Raw genomic sequence first — 20,684 nt, 5'->3', positions numbered from 1 at the left:
CCTGCTTTGGCAGGTAGAGTCTTCACCACTGGGCCACCTGGAAGATGCTAGCTACAGAGTACAGGGGTGCCTCTGCGAGTGGGAGGGGCCAGGCCGGCTGTAAAGCCTCCCTGCTGAGAACAGGCGCCTGGCTCCTCGCCTGGTGGGCGGGCCAGGGGGCGGGGCCGCTCACCCGTCATGGCCGTGTAGCCCAGGAAGCAGGCGATCTTCTCCTGGCAGAGTTCCTGCTCCTCGTAGGTTAGCAGCTGGTAGATGAACTGCCAGAGGACCTGCTTGGCCGGAGTGTCGAGCACCGGGTAGACATCGACGATGAGGGTGTCGATGTTCCTGGTGGGGGAGGGGGGTGCAGAGCGAGGAGTTCGTGACTCAGGGGCTCACCAGAGCGGCCAGGGTGGGGGACGGGGGCCCTTCCTCCCCTTCCCCAGGCAGAGAAGTGGGCGGGAAGGCTGGCTCTGCGGACAGCCTGCCGGACTCAAATCCCAGCTCTGCCACCTGCCAGCCAAGTGATCTTCTCCAATTACTCATTTCTCTGTGCCTCAGTTTCCTCCTCTGTAAAATGGGAGACAAAGGAGTTCCCTGGCGGCTCAGGGGTCAGGACTCTAGACTTGCATTGCTGTGGCCCAGGTTTAATCCCTAGTCGGGGAACTAAGATCCTGTAAGCTGGGTTGCTTGGCGGGGCGGCGGGGGAGTGAGGGGAAAGCATCTACCTCACAGAGCTGTTGCGAAGATTAAAGTGGGTAGAACGGGGGCGTCCCTGGCAGTCCAGTGGTTAAGACTCCACACTGCCAATGCAGGGGGCCCAGGTTTCTCTGGTCAGGGAACTAAATTCCCCCATGCTGCAGGGCCAAAAATTTAAATTAAAAAAAATGTATAGAACATATTTGGAAAACTGACTCAAGGGACTGGCAAAGGATGGCCCGAGGCCCCAAATTTGGCCCTCCACCTGTTTTTGTGAAGCAAGATTTACGGGAACATGGCCATGCGCACTGGTGTATATTGTCTATGACCATTTTCAAGTGACAACAGCAGAGCTGAAGGGCTTCAGCTTTCAGTGGAGACGGTACGGCCTGCAAACCCTAAAATGTTTGCTGTCAGGCCCTTTCCAGAAACAGTTTGCTGATCCCTGCATTGCATGGAAAAAAATAAAACGGATCCTCACAGAACACCACATATAAAGATGAACCCTGGGTGGATAAAAGACCAAACCGTGCAAGGTATGATTATAAAACTAACTAAGATAACACAGGAGATTTCTTTTAACCAAGGAGCAGGGAAGGACTTCTTGAATAAAAATTCAAAAGCCAAAGCCATAAGGCCCCCTATGCGTTGACTGTGATGATACAAAATCAAGAAAACCTGGAGCTGATAATACGAGATATAACGGAAGTAACGAGAGAATAACAAATGGAAGAAGATACTTACAATGTCTAAAATCAACAAGGAATCGGTATCTGAAACATACAGGGAATTCTGGCCAATTTCAAGTTTTGCTTTTTGGAATTTCCTGTAATTTTTCCCACATATATTTGTTCCATGGTTGGTGAAATCTGGAGATGCAGAACCCACAGATATTGAGGGTCAACTGTGGGTGTTATAACTTGGATGAATACTGTTGTTTAGTTGCTAAGTCATGTCTGACTCTTTCGACCCCATGGACTGTAGCCAGGCTCCTCTGTCCATGGGATTTCCCAGGTGAGAATACTGGAGTGGGTCGCCATTTCCTTCTCCAGGGGATCTTCCCGACCCAGGGATCAGGGTCTCCTGCGTTGTAGGCAGATTCTTTCCCACTGGGCCACCAGGGAAGCCCGAGTGAATGTTGAAAACGTGCCAAATGAAAGAAGCCAGACATAAAAGTCCACACACTGGGGCTCCCTGGTGGTCCAGTGGTTAAGAGTCCGCCTGCCAGTGGAGGGGACGTGGATTCGACCCCTGGTCCAGGAAGAATCCTACATGCTTCGGAGCAACTAAGCCCGAGAGTCACAACCACTGAGTCCATGCTCCGCAACAAGAGAAGCCGCAGCAACAAGAGGCCCACGCCCTGCTCTCTGCAACTAGAGGAAGCCCGTGCGCAGCAACCAGGACCCAGCATGGTCACAAATAAATCAATTAGAATTTTAAAAAGTGGGAAAATAATTATAAAGAAGTCCACGTGTCGTATGCTTCCAGCATTTGAAATCTCCAGAACAGGGAAACCTACAGAGAAGGAAAGTAGATTACTGGTGGTTTAAGGTGAAGGGGGCGTGTGGGAGGGTGAGGGGGTGGGAACAGCCGTGAAACGGTTGGGACTTCCTTTGGAGGTGATGAAAATGTCCTAAAACTGAATGTGGTGGTGGTTACGGCATATTTGTGAACATTCTAAGAGCCAGCGCGTTGTACCCTCAAATGCGTGAATTGTATGGTATGTGAATTATATTTCAACAGACATATACATTTTTGTTTAAACCGAAAAAGGGGATGAAGAAGTAATTGGCTTTGCAAAGACCAAGACAATGACCCTTTGGGCTGAGGCATGTGATAAACACTCCTGCTGCCGCTGAGGTGGGAAAAGAAAGATGCTACTCCAACCCGAACAGGGTTGGGCTGGTCGTGAGTGCTCCTGGGTGGGTGTTTCGAGGGTCCTGCCAAACACACTGCAGGGGCTTACTGTCTGCTTCAATTTACAAAGAAGGCTGGGACCTGGCCAGGTCATGTGGCTAGGAGGTGTCAGAGTTGGGGTTTGTTTAGGGCAGCCCAATGCCCCCCCCCCCACTCTTAGGAGAAGCTCAGGCAGGTGAGTGGTGGTGAGTCCTGGCAGGATTTGGGTCCACCCACACCAGACCCCACCCAGCCCCCGCCACCCTGGGGTGACCACCTGTGCTGGAAGAAGCTCTCGAGGGCCCGGCAGACCCCGTAGCGCTCGGGGGGCGTGAGCAGGTGCTCCAGCTGCTGGCTGAAGGTCCTCCCCTGCACTCGGATACTGGACGGGAGGATCTCTGCCACCCACTGCAGGGAGGTGAGCGCCGACGACGGGTTGGGGGAATCCATCGAGTCGGAATCTTCCGGGGCGCAGGCCACAGGAAGGAGACGCACGAGTGAGCCGGCGTCCCCAGGCCAGGCAAAGCCTGCCCTTCGGCTGGGGCCAGGGGACCTCCCGAGCTGGGCTGAGTGCTGAGGACGGGGCTGGAGGGGGAGCCCTGAGGCTGCCCAACCTGGGGAGGGAAGCTGCAGGGGAGAGCAGAGGCCTCGGTGGACTCGGGAATCCCACCCCTGGTGACCCAAGTAGGGGCTCCAGCAGCCAAGGTGGCCCAGGGCCACGGGTGTCTCACCGCTGGCGAACGGGACGAGCCCCTCCTCTACCACCAGCGTGGGCATGGCACCGCTGCCCTGGAGCATGGACACCACCTTGTCGTGGGAGCAGTTCCTGCCAAGCAGAGGTGACCCCGGAGGGCCGACCCAGCATGACCCGAGCGCACAGCCAGCCGCCGGACCCCCGTGTCCTGCTGGTGGAGGCTGCACGGCGAGGCCACAGGTCAGCTCGAAGCCAGGGCCCTGCCTCGCCCGAGCGTTAACCTCCTCTTCAGGAGAAGCTCCAGGCCCAGGGCCAGCTGGACACTTGTGGGTACAGGAGGCATCATGACCCCAGCCCCCCTGGGTAGGTCCCCCCCCACTGCCAAGGGAATGACACACACGATCTATTCAACTCTTCGCCCCAAGCATGGAGCCTGGGTGTCTCCCGGTTTGAAGGACGATTTGACATCCTGGAGGGTAGGAAGATGGATTCACGACTTCCCATAGGAGGGGGAGCAAACAGGGGACCAACTGGTCCGAGGCCTGTGGCCAGGATGTCCCAGGAGTCAGGAGTCCTGGGGGCTGTTTGCCACTAAGCTCCATGTCCCCAACAGCCTCTGACCTCATGTCCAGTCCATTGAGGAAGAGGATCCGGTCGCCTGACTTGAGAGAGGCATTGTCAGCCGGGCTCCCTGGAAGCAAGGTGAGAGGGCGGGTCAGCTGAGCAGGGACCTGCCCCCGGGAGCCCCATGTTGTTGTCCTGTTTTACAGGCAAGAGAATGGGCGGGTGGCAGAGATCAGAGGAGCCTTTCTCACAGATCCATGCACCAGAGATGTGGGATGCAGAGGGGCAGACGGAGCTCAGCATCAGCAGGTGCGCCCATGGGGATTGGTCACTGGAAGTGTCGCGCTAAGGGAGGGGCTGAGGGGGCAGGACAGGCCCAGTGACCCCGCCCTGTGGGTGGTGACAGGGTGGGAGAGCTCAGTGCAGTGCCAGGAGGGAGCCGTGTCCCTGCAGAGAGCATCCACAACGGAATGCGCTTCCTCCCCAAGAAATGAGAGTCTTCCCTCCCCCTGCCGACCCCTCACTGGAGGGGCGGCAAGGAGGAATTCCTCCAGATGTCTCCATTCCACAGGGGCTGGCCAAGGGTGGAAGAGGGGAGTCCCTGGAGTCTGGATCCTGGGAAGAAGCCCTGGAGCCCTGCAGCCTGCCCAGCAAGTGCCCAGTTCTCAGTGGGCAGTGGGCACAGGGAGGGTCGCGTGGGGGCCCAGGAGAGGTCTGAATGGAGAACTTGGCTCTAAGGTGACCCTGCTCTTGGAGGGGGTTAGCCCGGACTGGGGAAGATGTGTGATCTGGGTCGGCTGCTCTGGGACACTTAGAGGACACAGGCTCCTCAAGGTTGGGACCTGAAGAGGGGAGCAGCTGCTGACCATCGACCTCACAGGCTCCTTTGCCCCATTCTGAACAACCCACCCATCCCTCACCAGGCAAGACAGACTCGATCCAGACGGGTCCATGGCCACGCAGCGTGAAGCCGAAGCTCTTGTTGCCCTTGTAGACTCGGACTGTCCTGGGGAGAAAGAAGGGGTGGGGTGGGGGTCGCTCAGTGTGCCTTTCTCTGGGGAGAGGAGCCCGCGGGGAGCAGGGGATGGCAAGGTCCCGCGTCCCGCTCCCCTTAACCTCTCCTGGACCCCAACCCCCAGGTGCCCCTGCTTCGCCCCCGCGCCTTCGGCCTGGGTCTCCATGCCTGAGCCCACCGACCAAGAGGCGTCCTCAGCCCGTCCCGGGTACCTGCGCGCGCCCCCGGGGCCCGCGCGGCCGCCCAGCAGAGAGGCGGCCTTGCGCTGGGGTGGCTCGTCGGGGCGGCGAGGGGCGGCGCTGGCGCGCGTGGACACCAGGAGGCGCTCGGGCCGCTCCTCGCTGCGGCTCCGGCGCAGGCGCTGCGCTCCGTGCGTCCGCCGCGCGCGGCACAGCTTGCCCAGCAGACCCTGAGACACCACCTCGTCGAAGCGCGCCCGGTGCTTCTTGGGGATGAAGATCCTGCGGGCGAGGACCACAGAATCGGCAAACTTCGTGGGCGCCGCGCTGGGCGCTCTCCTCCGCCCAGGAGTGGCCCGGGGCATCAGTGTCCCCCTCGGGGCCTGGACTCGTGCCCTAGTGGGCCCGGGTCACCCGAGGGCCGCGGCGCCCAGCTCGCTCCACTTGGGGAAAGCCTCCTTCCCCAGGTCCCCGTTACTCTGGCCTCAGCGCCCTCCAAGACCTTCCATGGGCCTGTTCCTTCTCTCCCCTTTGTCTTCCCATCTGGCTTCCCCGGACTCCCTGTCTCATGCCCTCACACCAGCCAGGCCAAGCCGCAGCCAGCGGTCCCCCCCAACCACCTTCTCCCTGCCTGATTCCAGGAGAAAACCGAAGCCACCCCGCTGGGGTCAGACTTCACCTAGACCCTCAGGAGACTCCCAGCCCCACCGCGGGTCTCTTGGCAGTCCCCTCAGCGCGGGCGGGGACCACGCCATCCAGTCTTGCTCCTACCCTTTGACCCAGCCTGTGGCCCCCGCCGGCACACTCTGCTGTCCTAGCTGACCTGGCTTCGCCCTTCAATACCCTTCCTCCAGTTTAGTCCAACATGTTTTAGGAAGTCCCTGCTATCAGTACCAGCCAGGCACGGGGCTTCAAAGCAGAAGGCACTGCGGTTTCTGCTCTCTGAGCGGTTGACCTGGAAGTGACGAGAGGCCCCGGGGAGGCTCGCACAGTCCCCTGTGGAAGTCCACACCCCAGGACGTTTCTGTGGTGCCCCTGGGTCTCCTCTGTAAGGTGGGAAGCTCTCGGAGGACGGGGTCTGTAGCTCGGGCGTGAGCCACGGTGACCCGCCAGGGCTGAGCACTTAGGACTCAGTGAAGCAGTAAAGAGGGTGGTCCCGCAGTGGCCCCCACACCTCTGAGGAATGGCAGCGGTCAACATCCCGGGGCTCCCTGGCCCCGGCAGAGGATTCTCAGGCTCAGAGGGAGTCCGTCTCATTCCAGGGCTATGTGGCTGCCCATGGCTGAGGTGGAACCTGGGCTCTGGGCCTCCACACTGTCACCAGGCTCCATTGAGGGCCCTTGAAGTTCTGGTTGCTAGTGAGGCCTCCCTGGCTGCGTCCCAAGGCTCCTTTCCCTGTTCTCTGGACCAGGAGCCAGCGCCAAGGGCATCGGGGGAGGGCAGGGAGCAGTGGCCTTGCAGCCAGCGGATATACAATCCCTCGGAGGTCGCCTGATGGCCCCCACTCAGCTCCCTTGATCTCTGTGGGTAGGTTTAATTAGGGCAGGTGGCTGCCTGGTGGGAGGGAAGGGATGTGCATCCTTGGGGAGGAGGGTGCACCCCCCGCCCTGCCCCATGAGCTCTGGTGCAGATCCAGACGTTCCAGGCAAGAGGAAGGCAAGAATGATGGCCTGCTCGGCTCTGCCAGGAGAGCCATCACCCGATACACTCATCCTTGCCCACCCCAGCAATTCCCGAAAATCTAGTGCCTCAGCCGTGTTCCCTGGATGGTCTTTCAAGGTCTGCAGAGCCAGACGTCTCTGTCTGCTGGCCTGCATGGTCCCCGCCCGCCTCCTGCCCAAGCAGAGATGACAGGTGGGAAGTGTCTGCTTCACCCTTTGGGCTCCAGCCTCAGGCTCTAGAATGTATCAGCCCAACAGCCGCAGCCCCTAGGTCCAACCCTCTAGCAGCAGTTAGAAAGGGCCTCCCCCACCCCCACAGTGGGAACCAGGGTGAGTCACCAACTGCCCAGGTGGGAGAAGGCTGGGTACCCTCTGCCCTCCTCGGTGTCCGTGGGGCTGAGATGGGAGCCTAGCCTGCTTGGTGTGCCAGATACCCTTCCTGGCTGGTGTGGGCCCTCCGTGCGCCTCAGTCTGGCCCATGCACTCCAGCCCTGGGTCTGCTTGGAACTGACAGTCCCGGCAGATCCAGGTGCAGTGGGGCCTCATAGACCACTGTGGCTGATGGATCGACGCCCCTTTGAACCACGGCCTGACTACAGCTGTCCCCAGACTCCCAGGTCCCTGCTGTGCCGGCAGGTTTCTCTGTGGCCACGGGGCTCTTTGGGAGGCCACCCAGTGACCCTGCATTCAGAGTTAGTCTGTTCTCTTAGGGGGCCAGGTCCAAATCCAACTCCAGATTCTCATCGGGGGTTCCCACAAGGCCCTCTCTCTCCATCACCGTCTGTGCCTCGCTCTCTGTCTAGTTCCCTGGATCTGTCCAGTCACACGAAGGAAAGAGAACTTTTCAATTCCATCCTTGGTCCCCACCCCGCATCCCGACCCCTAGGGCGGCGGGCCAGTGCCCACAGCGGGGAACCCCCTCTTTAATACCCTTCGGGTTTATGTCCACCCTCCCAAGCCCCTGCCCCCAGTCAGGCTGGCTCGCTGGGTACGCACCCAGAGCAGGGAAGCCCCTCGGTGCCCGAGCCCCACCCCTTTTCAAGTCAGCCGGAGGCGGGTCCGTCGCACCAGGGCGCGCGGTTCCCGGGGGCTCGGTACGCGCGGTTCGGGGAAACTACCGAAAGTGCCGAGAGAAGCCCTGGTCCTTCCCCATCTGGAGCTGGCGAAGGCGGCGCGCCAGGTGCCGATGGCCCGCGGGTGCGGAGCCCGGAGCGGAGCGAGGGCGCGGCGACTCCACGCGCCTCTGCCGGGCGAGCGCGCTCAGCCCCTCCCGAGCAGGCTGGGCCCGCGGCCCCGCGCCCGCCCCTCTCGGGTGGCCCCGCCCCGCCCCGCCCCGCCCCTCCGGGAACTCCGGTCTGCTCCTCGCGAGCTGGGGCCTTTCGAGCCGCCCCTCGGCCTCCTCTGGCCCCCGTCCACGAGCCCTTCCCCAGGCGCCTCGCCTCTGATCCCTCGGGCTGCGGCGCCCCGGAGAGTCCCCCCGCAGTGGCAGCAAGACCGATCCCGACAGTTCAGAGGAAGCTCCGATTGCCTTATGTAGAGTCTAGGAAGGCTTTCTGGAGGCGGTGGCCTTTATGCTAGGACTGAAGGACTCAGCCGGTGTTAGCCAGGGAGACCTTCCCCACTCACCCAGGGGGAAGCTCCAAAGAAGAGGCTAGAGAGGGAGGCCTTGAAAGCCCTTGTCAAAGCTCAGCCTGCACTCATGAGAACAGAGAGGAGCCATGGGAGGGTCTAAGGGTTTAACAGGAGGTGGAGGGGCCCTGAAGGTTTTGGTACACCAGGGATGGGGCGATGCTGGGAGGGGCACAGTGAAGGGTGTTAGGATGGGACAAGCGGCCAGTCTCTAATGAGCAGTAGAGTTAATGAGACCTGGGGGCAAGTGAGGAGGGGGCAGGTGAGGGTGATGGTGGGGGAATAGGGGGTCTCCCTGAGATGAATGTGTTCTACTGGAGAGGAGAAGCCAGAGCCTGTCCTCACTTGGGGTCCCCTGGGGCCCGGCCAAGCATGCTCACCGTCCCGTCATGACAGAGCCCTTCCTGGTGGTCGTGCACCAGCTGTGATGGCCCAGCACCCGGAACCAGGCCCGCCCGAGGACTGTGACGACTCCACGTGTCTGTGGGCACTGGAGATGTGACCACGGAGATGCTCCTACTTGAATCTGGACACAGCCAGCCATGCACACACTGCTGTGGGGCCACCTCAGAACTGGCACCTCTGACCCAAAGCAGCACGGGGCGGGCCAGACTGGCCTTTGCTGACGCATCTGCCCCAGCAAGAGGGTACTACCAAAGGGCAGATCACACTCGGGCAGGGCTTCTCAATTGGGGGTGACTTTACCCCTCAGATGAGACTCGGCACTGTCTGGGGACAGTTTTGGTTGTCACAGAATGACAAGCGGGAGGAGGGGGGAGGCCAGGAATGCTGTAAGCTAAGTACAGGAGAGCCCCCAACAACAGAGAATCGTGTCGCTGGTGCCGGGGTGGAGAGATCTCTCTAGGGAGAAAGAGACCTTCCCGAGGGTCAACCAGTTTAATCGAGCATGTGCTAGACTGCCTGGCACTGCTTCTGACGCGCTGGCACCAAACTTTCCAAGTAACCTTGTGTGATGTTGTCTCTGACACTTGTCATTAAAGCAGAGGAGGGTAAAGGAGGTGCTGGAACCCTAAAGCCCAGCTTCTCACTGAATCTCTTTGATGTTTGTAGTTGGCAGAGTCTATTTACATGCTTTCCCACCAAGAACCCTGCTGGGAACACATGGAAATGATCAACCCTGTTTTATGGATAAACTGTTGAGGTTAGTGAATCTGCTCACTGTCCATGAGTGGACTGGGGGTTCGAGCGAGGTGTGCCAGGACTCAAAACCCAGCTTCCCCAACCACCTCAGTAGCTCCCCTCTCCGCTCCCCTCCCTTCCACCCGATCCTTCCCTTCTTTGCCTGTTCCCTGAAACACTAGCAGGGCACGAAGCCCACTTTGCTTGCCTGTTCCCTCTCAACCGCGTCACACTTTCCAAACTCCCTGGCCTGTCCTAATTAGAAAGTCATTTTTATCACTTAATCAAACTGAGATCCCTTTGGGGACAGACCCAAATCAGGCTCTGAGCCACAGGAGTAGCTGCCATCGTAAAGAAAGATAAGACCCTCTACTTACATCGCTGCCACTGACCCAAATCTCACCCTCACGGCTACACTAAGATGAAGAGGCCACGGTGGCCAAGATTGATGCAAGTTGCGGATGGACATGCTCCCCATGTGCGCCGTCCTGTAGGGCGGCCACCAGCCAGACGGGGCCACTCCATACTTGCCGTGTGGCTGGTGAGACTGTGAAGCTGAATTTTAAATTGCATTTTATATTCATTAAGTTTCATTTTAAAGAGTGACATGTGGCTAGTGGCTACTGCTCTGGCTGACCCAGCTTCACGTTCTCACTGCTCCTTCTTTCTCCGCGAGTCCTCTGCTTTGGCCCCTGGACCACCCTCAGAAGCTGCACGGTGATGTAAGTGGTCCCAGCCTTGGTCAAGCGTGCACACGCGCCTGCGCAGGTGTATCTCCATCTACCCTGTGCGTCCTCAGGTGGCCAGGCTGTCGCACTCCACTCGCCTCAGTCTCAGGGTCAGAGCCCTACCAAAGCGGGGTGCCTCACAGCTAGGCACAGTTGGTACCTGAGATTGGGTTCCGCAAGGCGGCACTCCCACCTTGGCATTCTGGGGTTCCCCTCTGTAGCTGGATGCCTGGCCCTGATGACCTATCTTCCCTCCTCAACAGGACACATGGCTGCACCCCACTGGTCGCGGTGCAGCCCTGGAACTGCCGCCTCCTCTGGGCGGCCTGCCCTGACAGCCCTGTGCTGCCCTTCGGCTGGTGCTCAGCTCTCAGAATCACAGAAAACCGACTCTATGCCATTCCTCCGTGACTTCTCGGAGCTCTCTCGGGAAGGGGCTGTGTGGGGATCACCACTTGACCCCTAGAACCCAGTCCATCAGCCCCTGGAGCCCGGCGGTGGGGGTGGGGAGTGTGGGATAGGGGCGGAAGCCACGGCTGCCAGGGGACCCCTCTCTCTGCAGAGCCCAGCTGGGCACCGCCCCCTCCTCCGGCAGCCTCCCCAATTTTCCTGTCTCATTGACAGGCGCTGACAACAGAGGCTGCTGTTTCATCTTCCCCAGCGGCGCCTCCGGGACGCTGCAGGGACGGGGCATCCCCAGGGGTCCAGAGTTCCCGCTTCCCAGACTCTCAATCGAGCACGCCCAAGGGGGCGCCTCCTCCGCCCCCCGCTTTTCCTGACCCGCTGCCAGCAGCTCGGGATGAGCAATGGACGGGAAAGGCAGGCACGGGGGTGTCCCAGGAGGCAGATCGGCTGGCCCGGCAGAGGCGGTGAGGACGGAAGCCTGGGCAGCGCCGAAGGGAGGACCGATGAGGCGGACCGCGAGGGCCTCCGGCTGCTAACAGCCGTCAGACACGCGTGCCAACTTCCCCGGGGACAGTCTGGCCGCCGGGCCCCTGGCCCAGCCCTGGTGCGGAGGGGCGGGGCTGCCGGCCCCAGGGAGCCCTTCTGCCCCAGCGCATCATCTCTGCAAATTTGTTTCTAAATGTAACTTTTTTTTCTCTCGGATTTTCCCGGCAAGGGGCAGACCCCTAACTCACCCAAGGCAGCTCATGGTGGCCTCTTTCGGTGGCCTTCTGTGCTCCGCTGCAGAGCGGAGGCGCGGCGACCGGCTTGGGGAGTGGGGGTGGCCAGCCCGGTCCCTGACATTGGCCAGGCCCAGAGGGAGGGGCAGGCTGCGGGGTGAATGGCAGCGAGGGGAGGGGATGGGCTGAGTCCAGCAGGGGGAGGGGCGGGCTGGGGGAGCCGGCACCCGCCCTGGAAGCAGGGGGTGCAGAGCCAGCCCCGCAGGATCCCGGTGGGGAACACTCCACTCAGGCCCAGGGAGGTCTGATCAAAGCCGTGCAGTGCGGGGCAGAATGGTGGTGGAGGTCAGGGGGCTGGGGAGAGTCCCAGGCCATTTCAGATGTCACAGGACCTACCAGGAGATTTTTTCCCCCCTGAAGGATGAATTTAGAGTCCAAAGCTGAGCAGAAAGTGCTCAGCCAATTGGTTCATGTTCTTGTGAATGCTGCTCATGTGCTGTATGACTTTGGGGCAGTCCCTTAACCTCTCTGAGCCACAGTCTGCCTCTGGAACGGGGATAAAGATAGTACTGGTGGGATTCAGTGAGAAAGTGTTCCTCTGGGGCCCTGGTGAGGTTCTTGGCACCCGGCTGGCATCAGCAAAGGGCAGAGTGAACACATTGTTACTAGGATGCAGGGGCGGGGGTGGGGTACCGGGGATCAGGATGGGCCCAGCACAGTCCCATTCCTGCGCCGACCTGTGACGCAGCACAGCTCCTGGCCCTCGAACTGTGCCATTATCCCCTCTCATGAAGAGCTAGGGGCATCTTGGTGATAACTTGGAGGCTTCTGTGGTCTGGGTTTGGGACAGAGCAGGGCAGCAGGAGGTGGATCTTCTCTGCAGCCCGTCCCAGCCCAGCAGTTGGCAGCCCTTCTTTCTCACTCAGAGTGAGACCCTGGCAGTGGCAGCACCAATAGCTGCCCTTTCCAGGGTCAGCCTTTGGGGTCACTGACACAAAACCCTAGTTTTGGGGCAATGGGGTGTTTGGGGTCCAGCTCAGGGGCTGACCACGCAGCAGCAGCAGCACCTGGGGTGGGGGCGGGAGAACAGACATCCCTGCCCGCCCATCCCAACCCCAAATGAGTACCTGAGGTTCTCCAGGAGGGGCCCGCGGGCCTCGGGGGGCAGCACCAGGGTGAGCGCCCACACCAGCTCGTCCACCCGTTGCTCTGCCGCGAACCGCTTTAGAGCAGTGAACACCTGCTCTTTGGCGGTCGGCTGGTCCCCCAAGATCTCGTCCACCTGCGGGGAGGGGTCTGATGAGTGGCCCAAGGGCCCCAGGGCAGAATGCTGATTCCCAGGGGGGAATCAGTCCCCCCTCTCCCTTCCTCCCTCAGGACAGCGGACGTGGCAATGCTGCCTGGGCCCCGCTGTGCGCTCCTTACCCAGACCCCGTCAGACCCCACAGCGGCCCCCACGAGGTGGGCCGGGCCAGCGTCTTCACTTCTATCTAAGGGAACTGAGGCCACTAGAGGTAAGACGTCCTGGCCAAGGCCATAGGGTCAGGACCCAAACCCAGAGATGGCCCATCTATTGACTACTGTGAGGACCAAAGGAATCGATCCAGGAGCTCAAACACGTGCCAGGCGCTCGGTAATCGCTAGTTACTGTTGTTGTAATGCTCTACTGCCTTCCACCACACTACGAGCTGAGAGATCACACGAAGAACGCTGTGGCTCCACGAGAAAGCCCCGGAGCACGCCTTGCTCCGCATTCTTACTCCGTTAATGCTCCCTCCGGATCTGTGTTTTCTTCACCTTTGTGTGCACACCAGCTAATGCGGGACACAGCACATCTGCTCAGAGGATTCTGTACGACCACGGGACGTGGGCAGCTCAGTGACAGCGTCCACAGCCTAAAACTGCGCCTGTCATCTCACCCCACGATCCTGCACCTGGGAACGTATCCTCGACGTGTCCTGACAATCTCACGACGACATGTGAGTGAAGAGGCTCACCCTTGCCTGGTTTATGATACTGAGATGTTGGAGGTAGTATAAATATCTGACATTATGGGGTAAACAACTGTAGCACATCCACTTGGGGGATATTTGTCTTTCCTTGGCTATGCAGCCAAGATGGAAGGAAGTCCCAAGTCAAGCGGGAGGCAAGACCTTGGTCCTAACGGTGCAGCCTCAGGCAATTGGAGGCTGTTGCCCAGGGGCTTTGGTTCTTGAAGGAATGATGCGGAGATGTGGAGGTATGGAGCTCACACAGGGGTGTGACAGAGCCCTGTAGTGCGCCCTGAGCAGACTCATCCTGAAGGCTGCTTAGGACAGTTGTGTTCTAGGTTGCACATTCTTTCTTGGTTCTAAGCCGAGGAGAAGGGGGTGACAGAGAATGAGATGGTTGGATGGCATCACCAACTTGATGGACAAGAGTCTGAGCAAACTCCAGGAGATAGTGAAGGACAGGGAGTTATGGTGTGCTGCAGCTCATGGGGTCACAAAGAGCTGGACATTACTTAGCCACCGGACAAGAGGAGGTCTCCAGTGCTAACTCTATGAACTGTTCCTCCCCCAAATTCCTTTTCTGCCCCAGTGAGTAGAGTCAACTTCTGTTGTTTCATAGCCAAGTTCACTCCATACTCTTCAATATTGGGTACCATTGATTCCAGGGTGAGCACTTTTTTTTTTTGCCAAACCGTAGGGGATGTGGGGTTTCAATTCCCTGACCAGGGATCGAACTCATACCCTCTGCATTGAAAGGTGGAGTCTTAGCCACTGGGCTGCTGGGGGAAGTCCCTGTATTTTAAATTTTAGCATCTCTGAGATCACTTTGTGGCCTGTGGCTCGCTGTCATTTCTGTGCACGTAAGAATTTTGTCATAAGTCTCATATTGTTACTTCCACAGAGTTATATACATTGCCAATACTAAATATGTCCAAAGAAGTCTAAAAGCCCTCTATCAAATTAAGTGACTACAATTAACTACAAATTAAGTGACAAGAAGATAAGGAAGCACGTATCATGGGTTAGGTGGCTTGCAATTGACAGTGTCTAAGGTTTGAGGCAGTGTGGTACCATTTGGTCAGACAGAATGATGCTGTAGGTCTTTATTTAAAGACTGTGGTATGAGGAGTGATGGCTAACGAGTTCAGGCCTTCTTTCTGGGTAGTTATGATTATGCTCAGTTGTGTCCAACTCTTTGCAGCCCCATGGACTGTAATCTGCCAGGCTCTTCTGCCTGTGGAATTTTCCAGACAAGAATATTGGAGTGGGTGCCACATCCTACCCCAAGGGATCTTTCCAACGTAGGGATCAAACCCTCATCTGTGTCTCCTTCATTGGCAGGTGGATTCTTTACCACTAGCACCACCTGGGAAGCCCTTCTAGGAATGATGAAAATGTTCTAAAATCGTGGTAATGGTTGCACAGCTCTGTGAATATACTAAAAACCACTGAACACACTTTAAATGAATAAATTGTATGGTATGTGAATATATCTTGATAAAGCTGTTATAACATAATGGAAAGTGTTTGTGAGAGACAGGCAAGGTTTCAAATAGAACACACAGTGTTACATTTTTATCAGAGATAATTATACACACATCTGCATAGGGAATATGCACTGAAGTTTATAGTCATTTTGATTATTTTTACGTCAATGCTTTCCTTTTTTTTTTTTTAATTTGGGCATTTGGCATATGAGATCTTAGTTCCCTGACCAGTGATCGAACCTGTGCCCCCTGCATGGAAGCTTGGAGTCTTAACCACTGGACCACCAGGGAAGTCCCTAGGTTTCCATTCTATTTTTTAGGCAGTGAGCTTATATGACTTATACAGTCAGGAAAAGGCATGCATGTTATCGTTGTTCCCTTTCCCTCTTTATTTTTTACCTGTTGTAAAAATGCACATGACATACAATTTATGTGCCAGCAAAGGTCCGTCTAGTCAAGGCTATGGTTTTTCCAGTGGTCATGTATGGATGTGAGAGTTGGACCATAAAGAAAGCTGAGTGCCCAAGAATTGATGCTTTTGAACTGTGGTGTTGGAGAAGACTCTTGAGAGTCCCTTGGACTGCAAGGAGATCCAACCAGTCCATCCTAAAGGAAATCAGTCCTGAATATTCATTGGAAGGACTGATGTTGAAGCTGAAGCTCCAATATTTTAGTCACCTGATGCGAAGAACTGACTCATTGGAAAAGACTCTGATACTGGGAAAGATTGAAGGCAGGAGGAGAAGGGGATGACAGAGGATGAGATGGTTGGATGACATGAGTTTGAGTAAACTCCGGGAGTTGGTGATGGACAGGGAAGCCTGGCGTGCTGCAGTCCATGGGGTTGCAAAGAGTCGGACACGACTGAGCGACTGAACTGAACTGAAGATAAAATTTACCACTGCAGCCATTTTAATACGTACAGGTCAGTGGTATTAAGTACACTCACCATGCGGGATAACCATCACCACTCTCCAGTTCCAGGACATTCTCATCCTCCCAAACAGAAACCCTGCCCCCATTCAGCAGTCACCCTCATCCCCCCTTCCCCAGCCCCGGGGAAACCACTGATCTATTTTTCAGCGTCTCTGGATTTGCTTGTACAGAATATGCCTCATGACTGGAATCTTATACCATGGGCACTTTTCTGTCTGGCACTGTTACTTTTTTAATGGAGCAGTTAACCACTGTCTGTCCACACTCCAGCAGATTGCCTGCCTTGTTAGTCGAGGGTCTGGGGGTGCCTCTGGGTGCTGACATCCTGAGCCGACCCTGAAGCAGGGATGGGAGGCTGGGCGGCTGGGTGAGCCTGGGAGATGGCCATGCGTCTCTCTCAGGCCCATGTGGGTCCCAACTTCAGCCAGAGCCGGGGCCATTCATTACCCCTTCCACTCACCTCCAAACGTATCAACAAGCCCCGCATCTTTCCCCTCCACCCCCCACTCTCAGACAACGAAGAACCTGCCCCCTTCCTGGGCAAGGGCAACTCACAAGGCCACCGAGTCACCAGAGTCCCCACTCTCTCTTCCTGCCACCTACTTGTCACTCAGCTCTCAGTTTGAAAGTTCCCTCCTCAGGGAGCCTTTCCTGACCACTTTGATCAAGTGGCCCCCAAGACTCTCATCTCCCTGTTGATTTCTTCCCTTCAGTGGTCATCATCTGAAATAGCTAGTTTATTGAATTGTCCATCGACTCAATGGATGTGAGTTTGAGCAAACTCTGGCAGATAGTGAAGGACAGGGAAGCCTGGCATGCTGCAGTCCATGGGGTCACAAAGAGTTGAACACGACTGAGTGGCTGAACAGCAACAGCATCGCTTTGTCCACGTGCTTCATTTGTTTCCCACAATGCGTGATGGCAGGCTCCCCTCTTGGTCCTGTGCACAGCTGTGTCCCCACTCCTTGCTGGTCAGAGGGCCATGAGCAACCACTGCAAAACGCATGGATTTCAGTGACGCTCCTGCCTCCTTCCCTTTGGCTCATACAAATTGTTCGCTTCTCTCCCCGCCTATAAATAAATCAGTAAACTCCTCCCTTGACTCCACAACCCTATCAGCCTCTTCTTTCTGTCCAGAGCCGTCGACCCTGGCTATTTTCATACAACTGTGCTGACCCGCTGCAATCCCCCCCACCCTTTGCCACAAGCGCTCCCTGACGCCGCTGCTCTGGCCAGGGGATCCCAGACGGCCCTCCAGCCCGTGGTTTGCCCCTGAACTTCAGAATTGTATATACAACTGCTTCCTAAATGGCAGCACAGTGGATGAGGAAAGGCTTCCCGAGAGGGTGACATCACAGAGTGTGAGCAGGTATTAGCAGGCGGCTTCGAGGGCACCCAGGCCACGTTCTGTGCACGGCTGAGTCCTAGCAACTGCACCCCAGATCTCCTTCACCAGACGAGATGGCCCGAGATGCAGACCTGACATCTTACTCCTGTCCGGGCTGAGCACAGGGCCTGGTGCGCTCAGGGAGCGTTTACAGAGCTCAACCAAAGAGCTGTAGGCGGCCGGCCGTTCTCAAGGTGCGTGGAGTAGGCTGCAGTACCAGTCACCCCCTCCTCCAGGACCCACCAGGCCCAGGAAGGTCAGTGGCTTTGAAGCCAATGCCAGCGGCAGCCTCGTTTCAAAGGAGAACATGGCTCTCTGGAAAGATGTTTTATGTAAGAAAGAGGAAAAAATAGCTCCTCCCTCCTGGGGCCCCACCACAGTGCGGTTTTGGTGTCAGCTATTACCCAGACGCTCTCAACCTACATTGAAGCATGAGGCACCATCACGGGACACTAATGGATTTTCTATTAAGTATCAGGCTCTGCAAGGAGGAAAAACTGGGGCAGGGAGAGTGCTGGCGAAAACCCGAGAGCTGATTGTCGGAAGCTGGTGGGGGGCTCCACAGCTGCCCTTGATCTTCTGGAGGTGGTCTTTTCTGGGGATTTATGGAGCTGCTTGGGAGCTCTAACCAGAATCCACCACTCCCTGTTCCCCTTGTCAGAGAATGTGCCGAAGCTGGCCTGGGCAGCTGGTCAGACTCCTCCCTAGGCCGCAGCCTGACTTTGTTTCCCCACTGAGTCCGCTCTGCTCATCTGGGAGCTCTGACCACCTCCCCTCTGACCTCCCAGGGATTGGATGGCGTCTGGGGTGGAGTTCTGGGTCTACACTGAGTCATCTGGGATGACTTTACCAGGTGAAATGAAGCAGAATTTACCAGCTGCTATGGTCTGAATGTTTGTGTCCCCCCCTCTCCAAAATTTGTGTGCTGAAAATCGAATGCCCCGGGCGATGATGGTATTAGGAGGCTGGGCCGTTGGGAGGTGACTAGGTCATGAGGGTGGCGGTCTCATGAATGGAATTAGTGCCCTTAGAAAAGAGCCTCAGGGATTTGCTGGCAGTCTGGTGGTTAAGACCTCATCTCCCAGGGGGTGCAGACTTGATCGCTAGTTGGGGAGGTAAGGCATCCCACATGCCTCTTGGCCAAAGGAAACCAAAACATAAAACAGAAACGATGCTGTAAATTCAATAAAGACAAAAAAAAAAAAAAGGTCCACATAAAAAAACCTTTTTTTGAAAAAAAGAAAAAATAATAAAAGAGCCCCATAGAGATCCCTTGCCCTTTTCATCATGGGAGGACAAAACCAGAAGTTTGCAATCCAAAGCAGGCCCACACTCAAGCATGCTGGAGCCCTGTTCTCAAATCTCACGCCTCCAGAGCTGTGAGAGGGAAATCCTGTTGCTTATAAACCACCCAGTCTGTGGTAGTTCGGTTACGGCAGCTGGAACAGATTAAGGCACTGCTGCTGCTGCTGCTAAGTTGCTTCGGTCGTGTCCGACTGTGTGCGACCTTAGAGACGGCAGCCCACCAGGCTCCCCGTCCCCGGGATTCTCCAGGCAAGAACACTGGAGTGGGTTGCCATTTTCCTCTCCAGGGCATGAAAGTGAAAAGTGAAAAGGAAGTCGCTCAGTCGTGTCCAACACTTCGCGACCCCATGGACTGGAGCCCACCAGGCTCCTCCGTCCATGGGATTTTCCAGGCAAGAGTACCGGAGTGGGTTGCCATTGCCTTCTCTGATTAAGGCACTAGGGCTCACCAATGTTTCTAGAGGCTTCCCTCATAGCTCAGCCGGTAAAGAATCTGCCTGCAACGCAGGAGACCTGGGTTCGATTCCTCAGTTGGGACGGACGATCCCCTGGAGAAGAAAATGGCAATCCACTCCAGTATTCTTGCCTGAAAAACCCCCATGGACAGAGAGCCTGGCGGGTCCATGGGGTCGCAAGAGTCGGACACGACTTAGTGACTGAACCATTTCTAGGTCTTCCCGTCTTCCTGGACACACAGAGGACTACATTTCCCAGCATCCTTTGGGAGCACTGGTGTGATTAGTTCTGGCCAATGAATATCCACCGAAAATGCAGGGATTCGCTTCCGGGCCCCCCACCCCCACCCCGCCCCGCTCACCCTCGGAGTCCTTAAGAGTTGATGGACAATCTTCTAGGCTCGCTTCTTCTACAGGGAATCTTGGAGCTTCATATTGAGATGGAGAGAACCTTCTGGGTTGAAGGAATCATTCTATGTTCTGCATTCTACTAATATTATCGTCTGTATTCTATTCATCTACATTTTGATCAGGCTGGTGGTTACAAGGGTGTATGCCCTATGTAAAGTTCATTAAACTATACACGTAATGAATGTGCTTTACTGTATATCTGTATTACCTTAATTAAAAAAAGAAAAAGAAAAGCAACTCCCACAAATCAAGCAAACAAAAATCACGAAAATTTAGGACAGGACTGGAAGCTTGAGCATCACTATATTTCTGATAAATCTTTCGTTAGATGTTTCCTTAGCTCCAGGCTCCCACTCCTGGCCTGAGGAAGGCCTGCCTGGCTCCTGACGCTCCGGGCCCACGGGGCCCAGTCCCCCAGAACAGCGTCCCTAGAGCCCCACCCCAGACCGCCTGTCCCTTAGGGCCCTGCCCCGCCCTGCGCGCCCTACCTTGCGGCTGAACTCCTGGGCTTTGCGCCTACGCTCTCGGTGCACGGCGTCGGGGCGCTTGCGGCCGCCCAGGCGTAGCAACTCGCGGCCCAGATAGAGGCCGTGGCTTGAGCGCGGGGTCCGTAAGGCTGTGGTCAGCGGCTCGAAGCCGGAACCCGCGCCGGGGCAGCCGATGGGGCCGGGGAGCACGCCCAGGCTGGGCGGCACGCGCGGGCAGCGCCGGGCCAGGCGCACTAGGCGCTCGTGGCTCAGGCCGCCCACAGCCAGCCCCTCCACCTCCAGGATCTGATCCCCGGGCCGCAGACCCCCGGCGTGTGCGCTGCTCCCTTCCACCACCTCCAGGACAAAGCAGGGACCCGAGCCCCCCAGCCGGAAGCCGAAGTCCTCTGGCCATCCTTGGTTGGTGGCCGGCATGGCAGTGGTGGCCGTGCAGCTGGAGGAGAGAGAGGTCACAGGGGATTCCTTGCGGCCTTGCCCACAGGGCTGCGTGCCGCTCAGACTCAACGCATGTGCCAGTCTGAGCCACTATTCTTCCTCTGCCTCTGTGTGGACCATCAGTTCTTAGGATATCGCCTGACCTCCTGGACCCGGCTGTGCCTGAAAGTCACCAGTTTCAATGTGACAAAAGGACTTCCCCTCGGTAGTTAGGAGTTCACAAACTCCTGCTGACTTTGGGGGTTATTTGCCTTTTGAATTGATCTTCTTGAGGAGCCATGATATGGCTGCTTTGTGTGTGTGGGGGGTCGTCCTTTGGGCTCCTGGCTCTAGGACAGGCTCAGGGGAGGGGAGGTGGCTCTATTCTCTGAAAGCAGATAATGGCATGGGCTGGAGACACAAACACATCGGGGGTGGCAAGGGTGACTGTCCTGGATGGAACAGTCTATCTGTGTATTTTTCCATATGTCTGATGAGAGCA

The 20,684-nt window shown here is 57.0% G+C and overlaps 1 protein-coding gene across 3 annotated transcripts in view; it reads right to left on the bottom strand.

Annotated features, from left to right (window-relative positions):
• Positions 1-20,188, bottom strand: part of GRID2IP (Grid2 interacting protein) — a 31,129-nt gene extending 10,941 nt beyond the window's left edge. Inside the window, exons 1-8 of one of the 3 annotated variants that reach the window (XM_068969163.1) lie at positions 19,769-20,188; positions 12,436-12,590; positions 5,060-5,308; positions 4,753-4,838; positions 3,890-3,959; positions 3,306-3,400; positions 2,852-3,035; positions 173-327 (exon numbers count right to left, since the gene is read on the bottom strand). In XM_068969163.1, coding sequence (XP_068825264.1) covers positions 173-327; positions 2,852-3,035; positions 3,306-3,400; positions 3,890-3,959; positions 4,753-4,838; positions 5,060-5,308; positions 12,436-12,590; positions 19,769-20,182 — 1,408 coding nt within the window. In that variant the 5' untranslated portion in view covers positions 20,183-20,188. Of the gene's footprint in view, positions 1-172; positions 328-2,851; positions 3,036-3,305; positions 3,401-3,889; positions 3,960-4,752; positions 4,839-5,059; positions 5,309-7,805; positions 7,841-11,323; positions 11,338-12,435; positions 12,591-19,768 lie in introns of those variants that run through there. The other 2 variants (XM_068969162.1, XM_068969161.1) reach the window with 2 other exon arrangements.
• Positions 20,189-20,684: the final 496 nt, after the last annotated feature.

The sequence above is a fragment of the Capricornis sumatraensis genome, chromosome 3, assembly GCF_032405125.1.
Source record: "Capricornis sumatraensis isolate serow.1 chromosome 3, serow.2, whole genome shotgun sequence".
Taxonomy (NCBI): Eukaryota; Metazoa; Chordata; class Mammalia; order Artiodactyla; family Bovidae; genus Capricornis; species Capricornis sumatraensis.
The sequence above is the reverse complement of the archived record's forward strand: the minus strand, read 5'-3'. Positions and strand labels throughout refer to the sequence as shown.